The sequence below is a fragment of the Vulpes vulpes genome, chromosome 5, assembly GCF_048418805.1.
Source record: "Vulpes vulpes isolate BD-2025 chromosome 5, VulVul3, whole genome shotgun sequence".
NCBI classification, from domain to species: Eukaryota; Metazoa; Chordata; class Mammalia; order Carnivora; family Canidae; genus Vulpes; species Vulpes vulpes.
The window spans coordinates 29,768,398-29,786,530 of NC_132784.1; the positions used below are offsets into that span (position 1 = coordinate 29,768,398).

Genomic DNA, 18,133 nt, shown 5'->3' on the forward strand with positions numbered 1-18,133 from the left:
TGAAAGAATCTAATGTGAGATTTAAAAGAAGTAGAAAAAGAAGAACAAGGCCTAAAGCCAGAAGAAGGGAGGAATACAGATCAGAATGAAAACAAGTAAGAAATTTTTAAAAATCCAGAAAAAACATCAATGAAATTAAGAGCTGGCTGTTTGAAAAGACAAACAAAGTTGATAAACCTTTCGAAAGATTCATCAAGATATAAAGAGGACTCAAAATCAGAAATAAGAGAGAAGTTACAACTGACACCACAGAAATCAATGGATTTTAAGAGACTACCTTGAAAATTTATACACCAACAAAATGTACAACCTAGAAGAAATGGATAAATTCCTAGAAACACTCAATCTTCTAAGATTGAATCAGGAAGAAACAGAAAATCTGAACTACTAGTAACAAAATCAAAAAAGTAATTTAAAAACTTCTCTGGGGCACCTGGGTGGTGGTAGTGGATTAAGCACCCAACTATTGGTTTCTGCTCAGGTTGTGATCTTAGGGTCAGGAGATCCAGCCCTATGTCGGGCTTTCCACTCAGTGTGGAGTTGGCTTGAGATTCTCTCTCCTTCACCCTCTGCCCCTTCAGCTCATGCTCTCTCTAAAATAAAATAAATCCTTAAAAATGATAAAAACTCCCAAGAAATAAAATTTTAGGACCAGATAGGTTCACAGGTGAATTCTCCCAAATATTCAGAGTTAATACCCATACTTCTCAAACTATTCCAAAAAACTGAAGAGGGAAGAATGACTACGAGGCCAGTATTAGACTGATACCAAAACCACACCAAGACACTACAGAAACAGTATTGCGGGCCAATATTCCTGATGAACACAGATGCAAATATCGTCAACAAAATATTAGCAAACTGGGGGGATCCCTGGGTGGCGCAGCGGTTTGGCGCCTGCCTTTGGCCCAGGGCGCGATCCTGGAGACCCGGGATCGAGTCCCACGTCGGGCTCCCGGTGCATGGAGCCTGCTTCTCCCTCTGCCTATGTCTCTGCCTCTCTCTCTGTCTCTCTGTGACTATCATAAATAAATAAAAATTAAAAAAAAATTAAAAAAAAATATTAGCAAACTGAAAACAATATATTAAAAGGATCATTCATCATGATCAAGTGGGATATATTCCAGGGATCCAATGCTGGCTCAATATTCACAAATCAATCAATATGATGCACCATATTAACAAAATGAAGCATAAAAATCATACAATTGGCAAAAGAGATGCAGAAAAGCTTGGCAAAATTCAATATCCATTCAGGATAAAAGCACTTAACAAAGTTATATAGAAGGAACATACCTCAATACAGTAAAGGCCATGCGTGAAAATTCATAACCAGGATCATACTCAAAAGGTAAAAAGCTGAAAGCTTTTCCTTTAAGGTCAGGAACAAGACAAGGAGGCAGACTCTCAAACTTTTATTATTAAACATGGTACTTGGGACCCCTGGGTGGTTCAGCGGTTGAGCGTCTGCCTTTGGCTCAGGGCATGATCTCGGGTCTGGGGATTGAGTCCCACATCAGGGTCCCTGTGAGGAGCCTGCTTCACTCTCTGCCTATGTCTCTGCCTCTCTCTCTCTCATGAATAAGTAAATAAATATAAAATAAAATAAAATAAAATAAATTAAAATAAAATTAAAATAAATAAAATAAAATAAAATAAATAAAATAAATAAAATAAAATAAAATAAATAAAATAAATAAAATAAAATAAAATAAAATAAAATAAACATGGTACTGGAAGTCTTAACTGCAGCAATCAGACAAGAAATAAAAGGCATCCAAATTGCTTAAGAAAAATGTGAAACTGTCACTACTTGCAGATGATATAATACTAGGGCAGGAAATTCTAAAGACTTCACCAAGAAACCATTAGAACCAACACAAAACTTCAGTAAAGTCGCAGGATAAAATATTAATATGCAGAAACCTGCTGTGTTTCTGTACACTAATAACAAACTAGCAGAAAGAGAAATTAAGAAAACAATCCCATTTACAACTGCATCAAAAAGAACAAAATATCTAGAAAGACATTTAACTAACCAATGAGGTAAAAAACCCGTCCTCTAAAACCTGTTAAGACACTGATTAAAGAAACTGAGAATGACACAAATAAATGGAAAAATATACCATGCTCATGGACTGAAGAACTAACATTGTTAATGTTTGTTCTACCCTAAGCAATCTACAGCTTCAATGCAATCTCTATCAAAATACCAGTAATGGTTTTCACAGAACTAGAAGAAATAATCCTAAAATTTATATGAAACCACAAAGGACCCTGGAATAGCCAGTGATCTTCAGAAAGAACAAACCTGGAAGTATCACACTCCCAGATTTCAAACTATACTACAAAGCTATAGTAATCAATACAGTATGCTACTGTCATGGAAACAGACCCATAGATCAACGGAACTGAATAGTTAAATAAAAAATAAAGTCACAGGTTTATGGTTCATTAATCTACGACAAAAAGGCAAAAATACAGAATGAGGAAAAGATAAGATTGGAAAACTGGACAGTGACATTCAACAGAATGAAACTGGACCACTTTCTTACACCAAATGGATTAAAGACCTAAATACAAGGCCTGAAACCATAAAACTCTTTAAAAAATACTCTTGTCAGTAAACTCTTGGATATCTGTCTCAGCATATTCTTTTATAACTGCCTTTATGTGAGGACAACAAAAAAAAGCAAGTGAGACTATATAAAACTAAAATACTTTGCACAGTAAAGGGAACCATCAACAAACCAAAAAGTCGATCTCATTACTTCTCCCATATTTGTAAATATATTTGATTAGGAGGTTAGTATCCAAAACACGTAAAGAACTAATAGAACTCAACACCAGAACCCAAAACGATTGGATTAAAAAGCGGGCAAGGGGCTGAACAGACACTTCCAAAGACATAATACAGATGGCCAACAGACACATGAAAAAATGCTCAACCTCACTAATCATCAGAATAAGACAAATCGAAATCACAATGAGAGATTACCTCATACCTATCCGAATGCTAGTATCAAAAAGATAAGAACAAGTGTTACGGAGGATATGGAGAAAAAGGAACCCTCCTGCTGTTAGGGGGAATATAAATTGGTACAGTCAGTATGGAAAATAGTATGTAGATTACTCAAAAATTAAATGGAACTACTGTACAATCCAGCAACTGCATTTGTAAGTATTTATGCATAGAAAACAAAAACATATGTATACATACGTATATATTCTTAGACAACAGACTAATTTCTAAATTTTATATAAATATCATATTGTACCTCTGTAACTTTCTTCACTGAACATCTATTCTGAGAACTTATGCATGTTGAGGTATCACTTCCAGCTCATTCATTTTTTTCTGTTATTACATTCCTTCATGTATACTCAATTTATTCTTTCCCTTGACAGCTGTCATTTTCTTTTTGCAATTATAAACAGCATTGCTCTAAATAATCTTGTATATGCTGTCTTGTGCATCTGAGTTTCTCTAAAAACCTAATTTGCAAAATTGCTTCAAAGTACCTGGACATATTTATACTAGCAGCCACAAATTTTAGTAGTTACAGACATTTACTATACCATTAGAAACAAATATATTTCTGTATACTAACAATGAACATATTGAAAACAATTAAAAAAAAAAAAAAGAAAACAATTAAAAACAAGATGTCATTTAAATATATTTACAAAGTATCATTTCCAAAAAATAATTAAATACTTAGGTATACATTTTAACCATATAAAAAATCTTTGTGGTAAAAATTATAAAATGATTAAACAAATCAAAGAAAAACTAAATAAAAGAAGAAATGTACCATATTCCAGATTGGAAGAGTCCAGATTGGAAGATTCAACATAGTAATCATGGTAATTCTCCCAAAATTTATCTGTAAATTCAATCCAATTCCCATCAAAATGTAATTACCTGGTGAAATAAAATAAGTAGCAAAAATAAAATGGATACAAACCAATAGCATGTGTAATGACCGTAGGTTTTTGCTGACATTGAAATGCTTTTGTAGTACTTCTCGCACACTTCTATCTTCCATGAGACACTAGAGAGAGAGAAAAAAAAAAAGATAAGGAAGAAGGCAGTTTAAAACCTAACTATAATGTGCCTCACTGGTTGGTGCACCTCATTAACTCTATCTGATTATTTATTCATTATTAAATAGGTGTTGGTTTTATTTGCAGGATACAAAAATCAAAATGAAATTTCTAGTCTATTAATTTTCTTCTTAACCCTTTATGTTAATTAAATATACACAAAAATAAAACATAATACCTATCCCGAACTTTCTGGTGTAAAAAAGGGAAACTATACAGTCATACCAGGGGGATGATCAAAACTCAGCACAAAACACAACAGAGTAAGAATTACCATATTTGGGGAAAAAAGGTAAAGCAATACAAAGAGTGCTGAAACCATATGAGTCAATAAGCTAAAAAGAAAGCACTATAGGGAAAACATGAGCAATGCAGAAAGATAGTGGCATACTGACAGAAGATGATTAGTCATGTAACCCTGAGTTTCAGTTATTGGCAAAGTGATTTCATGGTAAGACAAGGACAGAAAAACCTAACTGTAGGCCACTGCAACTATCCATATTAGAGACAAAAAGGGTCTGAATTAATAGTGTAAGTAGAGAATTAAGACATTTATAAGACATGGTCTGATGGAAAGTCAAATAGTGACTTGTGGAAAAGCAAAGGCTTAAGAGGGAAGAAAAAATCATAAATGATATTTTGGGGACAGAATATCCTAAAAAGAATGAAGATGTGGTCAAGAAGTGAAACTTGATTATTAATATTTAAGAAGTAAATGGAAAAAGAAGAGCAAAGAGACTGAGAAAGATATTAAAGACTGAAGAGAATCTGAGAGAGAGCAATTAAACCAAGGGGAAGGAAGTAGTGATCAACAATGTAAATAGTGCAAACTAAAATATATTTTGAGAAGCTAATCGCTTTGGAAATTTGGAGATCAATAAGGCTCTTGAAAAGGCTGTTATCTAAACAGCCAAGTGACCGCAATGAATTAGAATTAATGAAAAGGTACATTTAGCATTAAACAAAAAGTCAGAAGTAAGGAAAGGAAATTAACAGCTGGCAGAGCCAAAAATAGCCTGGGGAAGACTGACATAAATTCTCAAAAATCATCTGCAAGGAATAAGGATTCTTTTTCTTAAACAAAAACCCATAAAACCTTATTTTCTAGAGATGAAACTAGTTTGCCTCTACTTCTACTGCAAGAAGATCCAAATTCAGGAATAAATTCTAGTATAATGGAATAAAGTTTTATGCACTCAGTGAATACATTATCCCATTATCCTAGCTGAAGTCCCCATTCCTTTGTCATTGCTTTCTCTTTGACTTTAACAGCATTTGTTTGCTATTACTATACATATCTTTTTATCATAAACAGGATCAAGTACCCTTTGAAAGTACAGATGAACATAAAATAATAAAGCAAAGTAATACACATAAAAAAAACTTTTGGCAATTAACTGTAGTGCTGTTGAAAATATTTAAAAAAATCACCTGGGATAAAAATATTGATAAAAGAAATTTTCTCTGTAAGAATTCAGTTATTTTTAAGAATAGCTGCTTAACTGCTTTTCTTCCACATAATGCTTTAAAGGGTTAACCTGTACTCTTTCTTCTTATATAGAGGTCTGAATCCAACTCCCCATCTTTCTGAAAGCTATCACCTTCTTGCTTCCTTAATTACTTAATACGCTTTTTAAAAAAAAGTCTAGATCTATATGTAAGCCATTAAAACAATCTCTTATTACACTTTCACCTTGATTCAAAGACTAAAAACTACCTGGAGATAAGGCTATTATTAAAAAAAAAAAAAGCACTCTTTGGATGTCTATTTTATTTAACTATGATAGTCACTGAAGATATAAGATCTTGGGTTTTGAAACACGACTGATTTTATTTCTCTGGATTGAAAACTCCTTTATAGGAGATGGCTCAGGAAATGATGCAAGGGAAATAAAGACGGAGAATGGCTGATGTCACCCCTTACAGGAACATGGAAACAAAGCAGACCTCTTCTGTTATTCAAGGAAGCCGAAACATTAACTTTTCACTAATGGAACACATGAATAGCAGTTGCAGAAGCAAGTTCTTATTCTGATTGTACAGTTTGCTTGGATGGTGCCCTCTTCACAGGTAGATCGTAAGCAGAATGTAACACAGTTTACTGGTAACTCAAAACTCAGGATGCTGTCCAGGGATAACTTAGTGGCAGCATAATAGGTACTAAACCTCCTAGTCAGTTTCTGCTGAATCTTCTCACCTACTGCTAACAGGGAAGGTTATGACAGTAGGTAAACATTCCTGGAACTGAGCTATAGTACTTTGGGAGGGAATTTCCTTTGAGAAGAATTAGATACCATCTTTTAAAATGCTCCTTCATACGGGGATTTCTCTTCTACTGCAATGCTGTGATGGTATTTACTCTGCCTAACTTATTTGACTCATCCGGGGTAGGTAGGGCTACAACATTCAAGTTAGGCAGGATTCAACCCTATATCCTGAAGTTATTTCTTGGATGAGATTCCATAAGTGAGATTTGTTATCTATACTATTGTTTTTGTTTTAATCTGGGTATCAAAAAAAACCTTACTGGGTAGTCAGTACTCAGAGAAAGGATAGCTCCCTCAGTGCAACCCCACTTTTCCTGGACAGGCCCTCTGGCCATGGTGCTGACAAATATTTCAAGTGAAGTTCATCATTAGCATACTAAAGGGAAGTGGCAAATGAGGATAAAGGGAACAAAGTATTAGAACTAAGAGACACAAACTTCAGTGATACTAGTTCTACATTATAAAAGAACTGCAAGATTGTTAAACACCCAAAAACCAAAAGGATAGTGGTCACATTCACTTCTACCATCTGCTCCTAAATTCAGTGATATTAGGATCAGTAATGATCCTAAGGGTTAACCACACTCCTGCCACATGGTTACCATTTTCCGAGCCATCTAGAATTATGCTTCAGGAGTAATTCCTTTCATCTAATTAACACTTCTATATACCTACTCAGATGCACAAAATGGAATAGAGGCTGGGAAGGATACAAAGACAGGTGTCAGCACTGTACAACCTGGGCTATGATGTCATCTTAGGAAAGAAAGGAAGCAGGGACAGGAATAAAAGTCCTGGCAAAGCAAAGACCATGAAAGATTGCATTTGAATCTCTAAAGCAGAAACACATACTGTCAGAAAAACATACTGTCCTAACAATATCATCAGTTCAGGAACTGTGGGTGAAAGCCTGTGAGTGAAGCACACAAAAGTGGATTCAGAGGCCAAAGATCCAGAGCTCTGTCCCACTCTGGATGTAAGTAAGGAAAGGGACAATGTGGGAGTACCAAATATAAAGAGTTCCTAAAGACTATAATCTTAATAATAAGATAGAGTATCAGAAAGACTTCCTGGGACTGACAAATACCTGAGTCTCAGGCAAGATTAATTTGTGGAGAAGGGAGAAGGAAAAACCACACCTAAGGACAGCAAGAACAGTATCTGATTTTTAAGGATAGAATCAACCATTTTTACATATAATTCTGTAGAGTACCACTAGAAAAAAATACAGAATTGTCAATCAGATCAAATGGAAAAGGTAAAACAAAGACTAATATGCAAAATTTGAACTCTTTATGTAAAAGCACCTTTAGTATGAAATGCTATAAACCAAATAATTACTCTGTAGTAAAAGGAAGTAAAATGGGCATGGATATAAGGGAAACCTGTACCTTCAACCAATGTATTCTTATGCACTGACGAAATTTTATTTGGTGAACTTTTAGTAATCTCTACACCCAATGTGAGGCTTGAACCCACAACCCCAAGATCAAGAGTTGCATGCTCTTCCAAGTGAGCCAGCCAGATCTTCCCTTGTTCAGTAAACTTTTAATTTAAAAAAAGGTCCCCAAATTAACAATTTAAAAAAGTGAAAGTGCCCAAATTAACAGTGCTTAGATGAGAAGACTGTATTTTATAATCAAAGCAAGAATCAAGTTTCAGTTATGCAAGATAAGTACATTTTGGAGATCGAATAATTAACACTAAAAATGTGACTATGGTTAACAATAGTGTCATATACTTGAAATTTGCTAGAATAAGATAGCTCACAAGAATTCTCACCTCCTCCCATAAGAAAGAAAGGAAACAAAGGAAGGAAGAAAGGAAGGAAGGAAGGAAGGAAGGGAAAGAAAAGAAAGAAAAAAAAGAAAAGAAAAGAAAAGAAAAGAAAAGAAAGAAAAGAAAGAAAGAAAGAAAGAAAGAAAGAAAGAAAGAAAGAAAGAAAGAAAGAAAGAAAATAGTACCTACTAGGGTGATGGATGTTTTGAATAGTTTCACTGTGGTATTTCATGATGTATACGTGTATCAAATCAAGTTGTAGAGATGAAACATACATAATTTTTGTCACTTATAGCTCAACAAAGCTGATAAACAAAACTGTTTAAGAACAAAACAAATACAAAGGTCCCACTTTTAATTTGGTATTGATATTTAGGGTTAAAAATCATGACTGCTTTTTGAATCAGTATTTGTATATCCTTTGGGTAAATACACAGTAGAGTAATGCAACTGCTGGATCATAGGGTATTTCTGTTTTTGAGTAACTTCCATACTGTTCTCCACAGTGGCTGTACCAGTTTCAATTCCCACCATTAGTGTAAGAGGGTTCCCCTATCTCCACACCCTCGTCAACATCTATTGTTTGCTGTGTTAATTTTAGCCATCCTGACAGGTGTGATGTGACATCTCACTGTAGTTTAGATTTGTCTTTCCCTGATGATGAGTGATATTGACCATCTTTTCCTGTATCCATTAGCCATCTGTAGGTCTTCTTTGGAAAAATGTCTGTTCATGTCTTCTGTCCATTTCTTGACTGTATTATTTGTTTCTTAGGTGTTGAGTTTAATAAGTGGCTTTATATATTTATATACTAACCCTTTATCAGATAGGTCATTTGCAAATATCTTTTCCCATTCCGAATGTTGCCTTTTAGTTTTGTTGACCGTTTCCGTATCTGTGCAGAAGCTTTTGATCTTGATGAAGTCCCAAAAATTCATTTCTGCCTTGTGTTTCCCTTGCCTCAGGAGATAGATCTAATAAGAAGTAGCTATGGCCAAGGTCAAAGAGGTTGCTGCCTGTGTTCTCCTCTAGGATTTTGATGGTTTCATGTCTCACATTTAGGTCTTTTATCCATTTTGAATTTAGTTTTGTGTATGAATGTTTATACTCACATTACTAACAATAGCCAAATTATGGAAAGAGCCCAAATGTCCATTAATAGATAAATGGATAAAGAAGTTATGGTGTATACATACAATATTACCTAAGACAAAAAAAAGAATGAAATGTTGCCATTTGCAATGCCATGGATGAAACCACAGAGTATTATGGTAAGGGAAATAAGTCAGAGAAAGACATATACTATGTGATTTCATCCATGTGAAATTTAAACGAAACAGAGGGCCACAGGGGGTAAAAAGAGAGACAAACACAGGAAAGACTTGAACTCACTCTCATGACATGAGATCATGACATAAACCATAACCAAGGGTTGGACACTTAACTGAGCTACCCAGGTGCCCTCAGACTCTTAACTACAGAGTACAAACTGAGGGTACTGGACAGTAGGTGCACAGGGGCTGGATTAAATGGGTGATGGGTATTAAGGCAGGGACCTCCTGTGATAAAGACTGCATGTTATACGTTAGTGATGAATTGCTGGATACTGCACCCAAAACTAATATTTCACGGTAGATACACTAACTGAAGTTAATTAATGTACAGATTTTATTTTTATTTATTCATGAGAGACAAAGATAGAGAGGCAGAGACATAGGCAGAGGGAGAAGCAGGCTCCATCCAGGGAGCCTAATATGGGACTCAATCCTAGGACCCTGGGATCATGACCTGAGCAATCCAAAGGCTCAACCACTGAGCCACCCAGGTGCCCCACTAACTGAAATTTAAATAAAAACTTAATAAAACTACAAAAAAAATAATAAAATAATTATTACTTTGACATAAAACAATGTATTTTTTAGAGCTAGTGAATATACACTTTCCAACTTTAATTATCCAAAGATCTAATCATCTTCATCAGTATTTAATATCATAGACCAGTTTACCCCAATTTTTTTAAGACCAAGGACTCTACATTATTTTCTACTTTCAGAAGACCCATATTTTTGAAAGATTCTACCATGTGGGATTTATTCAGCAACACTGTTTTCTAATTTTGTTATTAAACACACTCCCACACATACACTCTCTCCCTTCTTCCTGCCAACTGAAAATTCTTGTCAGCGTATCATAAACTGATGCTAGTATGCAGAGTTGATATGAATGGCCCATATAAGTTAGGCTATCCAATTCAAGTGTAGATAAATTTACAGAGCCCAAAAGGTTTAGTAAACCTTTAAATCAGCATGTGATCCTGCCTAGATAGCTAAGACCCTGAGGGCTCCAGGGACTACAAGATGAGATTCACCAATACAGACAATATAACCAGAGGTGCCAAGCCTGGCTTGACTTAATAGACCCAATGAGATAAAAACTGAAATTGTACAAGATTTGGGGGGGAGAGGGGGGGCGGGCGGTGAATCCGTACTGGACAGTTAGATATAAACCACTAAGCTAATATATGGATAAACTTGTAATTCATGAAAATAAAACTTTCATAGCACTAAATATTAACAATCTTCACAATTTAACAATTTTTTCTGTACCAAACAATATTAATAATTTAGATTATTTAGAATAATCTAAAATACAAGCCAGATAGAAATAAAAATCTCATTAAAGTTCTTTTGAGAGGGAACACTGAGTGGCTCAGTGGTTGAGCATGTGCCTTAGGCTCAGGGCATGATCCCAGGGTCCTGTGATCAAGTTCCATATCCCACGGGGAGCCTGCTTCTCCTTCTGCCTATGTCTCTGCCTCTCTCTGTGTATCTCTCATGAATAATAAAATCTTAAAAAATAATAAAGCTTTTTTTAAAAGATTTTATTTATTTATTCATGAGACTATACAGAGAGGAGAGAGAGGCAGAGACAGGCAAAGGGAGAAGCAGGCTCCATGCAGGGAGCCTGATGTGGAACTCGATCCCGGGTCTCCAGGATCAGGCCCTAGGCTGAAGGCGGCGCTAAACCACTGAGGCAAACAGGCTGCCCAATAAAGCTCTTTTGAGAGAGAAATTAGCATATGACATTTCAAATATCTTTTAAAAAAAAATAACACAAAAAAGTGTATAATTTGTATTACTGCAGTTTTATACTACAATAATATTACAAACTGTGCTAATTTCCAGACTTGTTTAAACTTGTAGGTTTCAATGGTATATATAAGTAAGGCACAAAAATTATTTAAACATTATTGCCTCTGTTCCAAGTTACCTGAACATTCTCATTCCACTTCTCAGAGAAGAGCTTGTCTGGAAATTCTGCAGGTAGAGATAATTGTTCTTTAAATATTTTAAGATACTGTGGAAAGCCAAATGAATTCATTAAATGTATCTGCCGGTGAGAAAATCGTGACTTCACTCTTTTTTCTAAGAGTTCCAAAATATCCTTAAAAACAAACAAAAATCCGTATTAGCTACATGTTAAAAAATAAAAAAAAAACCACCAATATTAGAGGCATACATATTTGAACTATCACTTTAAGCAACGATGCTTATCCTATAATACACAATTAAGCATTAAAAAGAACAAAAATCAAAAACGTATGCAAGCCTCCAAAAACTGGAATCATTCCTTTGACTTCCTTACAGTTATGCAAGCCACTTTTAATAATCCCCTTCTAAGCATCTGTGGGCCTGGTGATGTCATGCCTTTTTCCTACTATGCTATTCTCAGCTAATCTTCAGCATTCCAAGACCAACAATAGCTGCACAAAAAATTGTAACTAGTATTGAATACTTCTCTGCTACAGTAACACCAAGACTTTAAATAAGGAATTTCATACATTCTATAAAGAATTCAGATTTTAAAAAGGGCAAAATGTAGTAGACTTATTATATTCCTGAAAATTTAAATATCTTCATTGTTTTATGTAACAAAGACTCAAGAAGTAGCATACATAATGGAGAAAAATTCAGTTCTACACAAAGCTACCTATAAATTCAAGCTGAAATAAACTATATGAGAGGAAACTTGCAGGAACACAGCATGACAGTGAGAAGTTATTCTCTCTCTTGGCTTTTTTACAGTGATATTTAGAAACTGCTTGCATTTGTGCTATTTTTCCTTAAGAAGTTAGGAATCAAGTTTAGTATCAATTTTCTGTAAGGAAAAAAAAAGCTGTGGTGAGGCCCTAAATTATCGATTTTAAAATCTACCCAGATGATTTTCATAATAGCTAGGTATCAAATAGAGGAAAGAATTCAAATGATCAAAATGGGATCATGGTTAGTCGAGAAAAGATGACAGGCAAGATTAACAGCTTGGAGTTGGTAGGGAGAAAGTGAATGAAAAACCTGGAATTTTTTTTTGTTTAAAAATATAGTGCCAGCATAATTAAAAGAAAAGACATTATGTATAGAGATAGCAATATTATAAATTTGCTATTAAGGAGCAGCTCTACATCATCCATAGAGGTAGGAAGCTGAAAGGCAGTGGAAACAACACTCTATGCAAGCAATAATTAAGAGCTTTAACTTGGGAGGAGAAAGAAAGAGGTGGAAGTGAAAGACATCAGAGTGGTGGACAGTGAGGGCAGAAGTTGGCAATGTGGGAATAAAGGGAATAGTAAAAAAACAAAACAAAACCAAAAAAACCTACTTCCAGAGAGAAGAGGTTGTTTGCTAACAAAGTCACTAATCCATCTATCCTTTTGCTTTTCTCCTATAAACGCAGACATATAGACAGACTTGAATTGCACAGTTGGGAGAATCATACATTTAGACTTTTAAAAGGCTTATCATGACACTGCTAAAGAACAACAGATTCTTTATTTGGTCCTTCAATGGGTCAGTAACATTTGCTAGTGCTACTTCCACCCAAGGAAGATTTTTTTTTTTTTAAAGCAAGAAAAGAGATGCTTCCTTAACTCCTACAGTGTGACTGATGTTTTGGCAAGGAGGAATAAAGATCTGTGAAGAACCAGACAGATGTTCTGTGAGGAAGGCTTACTATGAAGGCATATATCATAAACTCTAGAGCACTGGGGAAAACACGACAGAGAAAGACGCTCCACAGAAAAACAACACTGGAAGGAGGACTTAGTCATCGAAAGATGACTTAGTAAAAAAAAAAAAAAAAAAAAAAGACTTAGTAAAGCATTTCACTTTTCAAAAAAACAAAGAGCTGTAGGAAAGGAAAAGAAGTAAATGGGCCTGACCACAGATCTGCCAAGAATGAAAACAACAGATTCATGGCAGCCACAGTATCAGAAAAGAGATGATTCTTATATACCAGTTTTACCTGAATTCAGGAAGAAAGTTTATAATGTAAAAGAAGATAACCAACAACAACAAAAAAGGCCTGTGTAGTCATCCCAAGTATGTTAGGTTCAACATGTAGAAAAGTCTTCATAAAGTAATATGATAGTGACATTGAGACTATGGTTAAAAATCATTCTAAAATCATCTTTAAGAAGCAAAAAAGGCACTATCTACTGTGACAGCTTGATAGAAGTAATCCCTTCCATTTCTAGAAATGTGAACCATAAAGATGGGACAGTATAATTTTCTACTCAAGTCTAAGCATTGTCAAAATATAGAATCCTAAGTATAAACTATTAGAGATTTTAATAAAATGGTGCGATTATTTAATTTTCTCTTTACCTGCTAATGTAGAAATTATACTAGCATAATCTGACTTCATATTTTTTATTCAGTGATTCCACTAGAGGGAGGGAGAAAGGTATAAGTTTATGAGTATGTGTGATAAATGTCTTCTTGTTTTCTTAAATCTGAGTTGAAAAGTAGGATAAATGAACCAGGCACTAGTGAAACACATTTGAAAAAATGCTTGATATAATAATGACCTACATAAGTGACTATGTCAGTAATTATTGTTTAATTTTCTAAATATGATAATCAATATTTTAATAGAAAGAAAAACTTACCAATCTACATGTAAGACCAATAACTGCTAGTGGAGTCTGTGCAGACTGAGAAATGTCAAAAAGATTATAGAGGAGTGTTTGGTTTTTATGATGAGTAAAAAGATCAAATTCATCTAATATGAAGATCACTGGGCAGCTACTAGACCGGTCACCTAAGATAAAATAAGAGTTTTAGATATTAACAGGCAATTGTATCAACCTTTCTTAAAGTTCCAAATTATTTACTACACTTTATTTAGGTGTTAAAACTCTATTCAACAAACATATATTGAAAACCTATTTTGGGTAGGATACTTAGCAAAGCCTATACATTTATTTAACAACAACAAAAAATTATTCACAAGAAAAGACAGCCCTATTGCCCTCAATTAGTTCACAGTCTAATTATGAGACTCTAGTCATTTACTGATGAAAATTAAGAACATTACCTAAGTGACTAGACTATTGTTTTTAAAACTGTAAATATAATCTTCTAACATCAGAAAACTGACAGGGATCTCTTAACACCTACATAGATCAAAATACTTTGGGATTAATAATAAAGGGAGTCCCACCAACTTATGAACAAAACTTTTGCTTCAAAGCAGATTTGTTTAGTTAGTAGAAATGCAAAGTGTATCTTCCCAAGTATTTGTAACTTTACAAGTAACTGTTAAGCCATGAAATTCAACCAAAGCCACTTTTAACTCTTTCAAACCACAGGTTTTGTGAGCCACCACCACCACAATTTTAGTATTTCAACAGAGGAAAAGTTCAATACGAGTCTGTAGGATTTCATTTTTCACATTACAATGAGGGAAACTACTTTAGCAGAAGAATCACTATTATCATAAGGTTTATGGCTTTATACTTACACAAACAAGTGAAAAGAAAATCTGATATGAGGACAATGAACAGATAACAAAACATATACTGTCACCTAAAGGGCATTAAAATCACAAGGACTACTCAAAGAGTGTATAAACAAATCTGTATAATATAGAAATGTAGTATTTGATAAAATACACCATTAAAATCAACGGGGAAAAGTAGTGTATGCAAGATTAGCTCTTCACTTAACACCTTATCAAAATAATTCGTGCCAAATTACAAAATATATGTATATGAAAATAGAAACGAACACCTTCAAACTCGAGGGAAAAATACTGACTACATAAAAAATTTAAAATTTCTTTTCAGCACAAAAGTCCAAACCAAGGTAAGAGAAAAATGAGTGCATGAATTCTAAGTGAGTATGCGATAAACACCACCAAAATAAGGTAAAGAACCAACAAGAAAATACATAAACCAGGAAATATCAATGTCCAATAATAATATGAAGTGATGGGCATCATCAACACAATTATGCATATCAAACTATGAGATATATTTTTTCTCAGGCAGACATGAAAATTAATAATTGTAAATCAAAGTTGTAAAGGAAAGGTACTCTTAAATATGTTTAGATTTGAAATGGAACTTCAAGGGTAATTTGGTTATAGTTTTACTTTCTTTTTTTCTCTTTCCTTTTCCTTCTAAAGATTTATTTGAGAGAGACAGAGAAAAAGAGACAGTAGGAGCAGGGGGAGAGGTAAAGGGAGTGGGGAAAGGAGGAGGAGAAGCAGACTTTCCCCTGAGCAGGGAGCCAGCTGAAGCGCTCAATCCCAAGACACTGGGATCATGACCTGAGCTGAAGGCAGACGCTTAAGCAAGTGAGCAACCCAGGCCCCTATAATTATTCTTTTAAATATGGTAGTGTTTAATCCAGATCTCTACTCATTAAATTTACCCTAGGAAATATCTAAAAGATCATCTAAGCATCTCTTCCTAATTATATAAGTCAGAAATCAAAGTTCATAACTGGTGATTAATAATTCATTATTTATTACATTTTTAAGTATAGGTAATTTATTAAACAATATATGAGAACCATAAAAATGATGATATAACTCACTATTTACTGACATGGCGAGAAACTCACAACATATTGCTTAGTGAAAAGATACACATTATACAATATGGGAACTTATTTTATTCTTATAAAAAATTAGATCCATCTGTATTATTGAGAAATTGCAGGTAAATAAAGATATGAAACCAAATGTTAATTGGGATAATCACAGGGTGCCTCAGTGGTTCAGTCAGTTAAGGGTCCCAACTCTTGATCTCAGCTCAAGTCTTGATCTCAAGAGTCATCAGTTCAAGCCCCAAACTGGGCTCCACGCTGAGCATGGAGACTACTTGAAAAATAATAATAACTGGGATAATAACTCTAACAGTCGAGGGATTACAGTGATCATTGTATTATGGCTTTTCACATTTTTTTTTTGGAAAAATATGTATCACTTTTATAATCAGGGGAAAATAAAGCTAAAAGATACCTTTGATGATGTTAAATATACTAATATTTACCTTTTTTTAAAGCTTCCAGAAGAAATGAAAGGTTTTCGGCAAAACTTCCCTAACAAAAAAAAAAAAAAAAAAAAAAAAAAGACACCATAATTAAAAGTTTAATGATACAAAGAGGACTATCTGATTCTTAGGCATTATATAGATACTATGTATATATTCCTAGATTAGTAAGTAGACAGATTCTAAGCTGGATATTTCCAGGTGCACCATTAAAAACTTAAATATAAAAGGAGACATGGTATAGTATTGAAAATGGCATTACTCTGTCATGCTCAAATTTTATATTTTCTGGATAGAGTCTGTAAAAATGTTACTTTTAATTTAAAGGCAGTTTTTAAGACTTGCTGTATTCTAAATACAGCCAGAGAACAAGAAATCACTGCACTTTGTATCATCAAATAGATTAACTTGTACCACTAAAAAAATGCTCATATAATTTTACTCATATGTGGAATTTAAGAAAATAGATGAACACAAGGGAAGGGGTAAAAGAGAAGAGACAGGCAAACTATAAGACTCTCATAATTACAGAGAACAAACTGAGGGTCAACAGATGGGAGGCTGGGCAGAGGATAGGCTAAATGGGTGATGGGCATTAAGGAGCACTGGGTGTTACATATAAGTGATGAATCACTAAATTCAACTCCAGAAACCAGTATACACTATATGTTAACTTATACATAACTATGTTAACTAACTAAAATTTAAATACAAACAAAAAAACGCCATACTATATATTTTTTTAAGATTTTATTTATTTATTCATGAAAGAGACAGAGAGACAGGCAGAGACATAAGACATAGGGAGAAGCAGGCTCCATGCAGGAAGCTCCTTGTGGGACTCAATCCCAGGACTCTGGGATCATGCCCTGAGTTGAAAGCAGACACTCAACCGCTGGGCGACCCAGGCATCCCAAAAAAACCGTACTATTAAAAATACATGTGCACAAATTTAAATGAGATCTAAAAGGGAAGACGAAAAGAAATTGCCTCAAATTATTACATACTATAATAGTTTTCCCCTATTCAAGAGCATTTTATAGAATTCATATATATCATATCAAAATTGGCTATGTTTACTTGGAACATAGCCAAAATATTTTTGGATACAACTTAAATATTCTACATGGAAATTAACAGAGGAGCAGATGCGTTATCCAGATGCTTCAACTTGTGGATAAAGGCCTTGTTAAAATATTTTTTCATTTATATTATTAATTTTTACTTCATTCAGAGTTTTTAATTTAAAGAAATAGCCAACTTTAAATTTGCAAAGACATAAAGGAGAAAATAAATCCACTTGTTTGTTTCCCAATGGAGAACAGATATAAAATAGCTAATAGGCATGTTTTACAACTGTATCTTGTCAAATCAACATTTCCAAGACAGGTAGGGCAAGAGGTATTTTTCATAATATAAACAAAACCTCAGAAGCAATCTGTGGGTAAATCAGTGGTCAAAGTTATCCAAAGGTTGCTTGCCTTTTCCTTATTTTTTAAGAGACGGTTATACCTGACATTAAGTGTTAAGTATGTTATTATATAAGTACATATGCAAATGAGAATATCCTTACATACATATACGTATGTATATATGTATAGTAATATATAAATTTGCTGTAAGTATACCAAAACAGAAAGCGTCT

General features: G+C 34.1%; 1 protein-coding gene across 16 annotated transcripts in view; it reads right to left on the reverse strand.

Moving 5' to 3' along the window:
- Nucleotides 1-18,133, reverse strand: part of ORC4 (origin recognition complex subunit 4) — an 85,991-nt gene that overhangs the window by 9,320 nt on the left and 58,538 nt on the right. For 9 of the 16 annotated variants that reach the window (XM_072757724.1, XM_072757719.1, XM_072757718.1 and 6 more), the window contains 4 exons: nucleotides 16,489-16,537; nucleotides 14,098-14,249; nucleotides 11,424-11,597; nucleotides 3,969-4,055 (listed from right to left, as the gene is read on the reverse strand). In XM_072757724.1, coding sequence (XP_072613825.1) covers nucleotides 3,969-4,055; nucleotides 11,424-11,597; nucleotides 14,098-14,249; nucleotides 16,489-16,537 — 462 coding nt within the window. Of the gene's footprint in view, nucleotides 1-2,998; nucleotides 3,017-3,968; nucleotides 4,056-11,423; nucleotides 11,598-14,097; nucleotides 14,250-16,488; nucleotides 16,538-18,133 lie in introns of all 16 variants that reach the window. The other 7 variants (XM_026008004.2, XM_026008006.2, XM_072757725.1 and 4 more) reach the window with 1 other exon arrangement.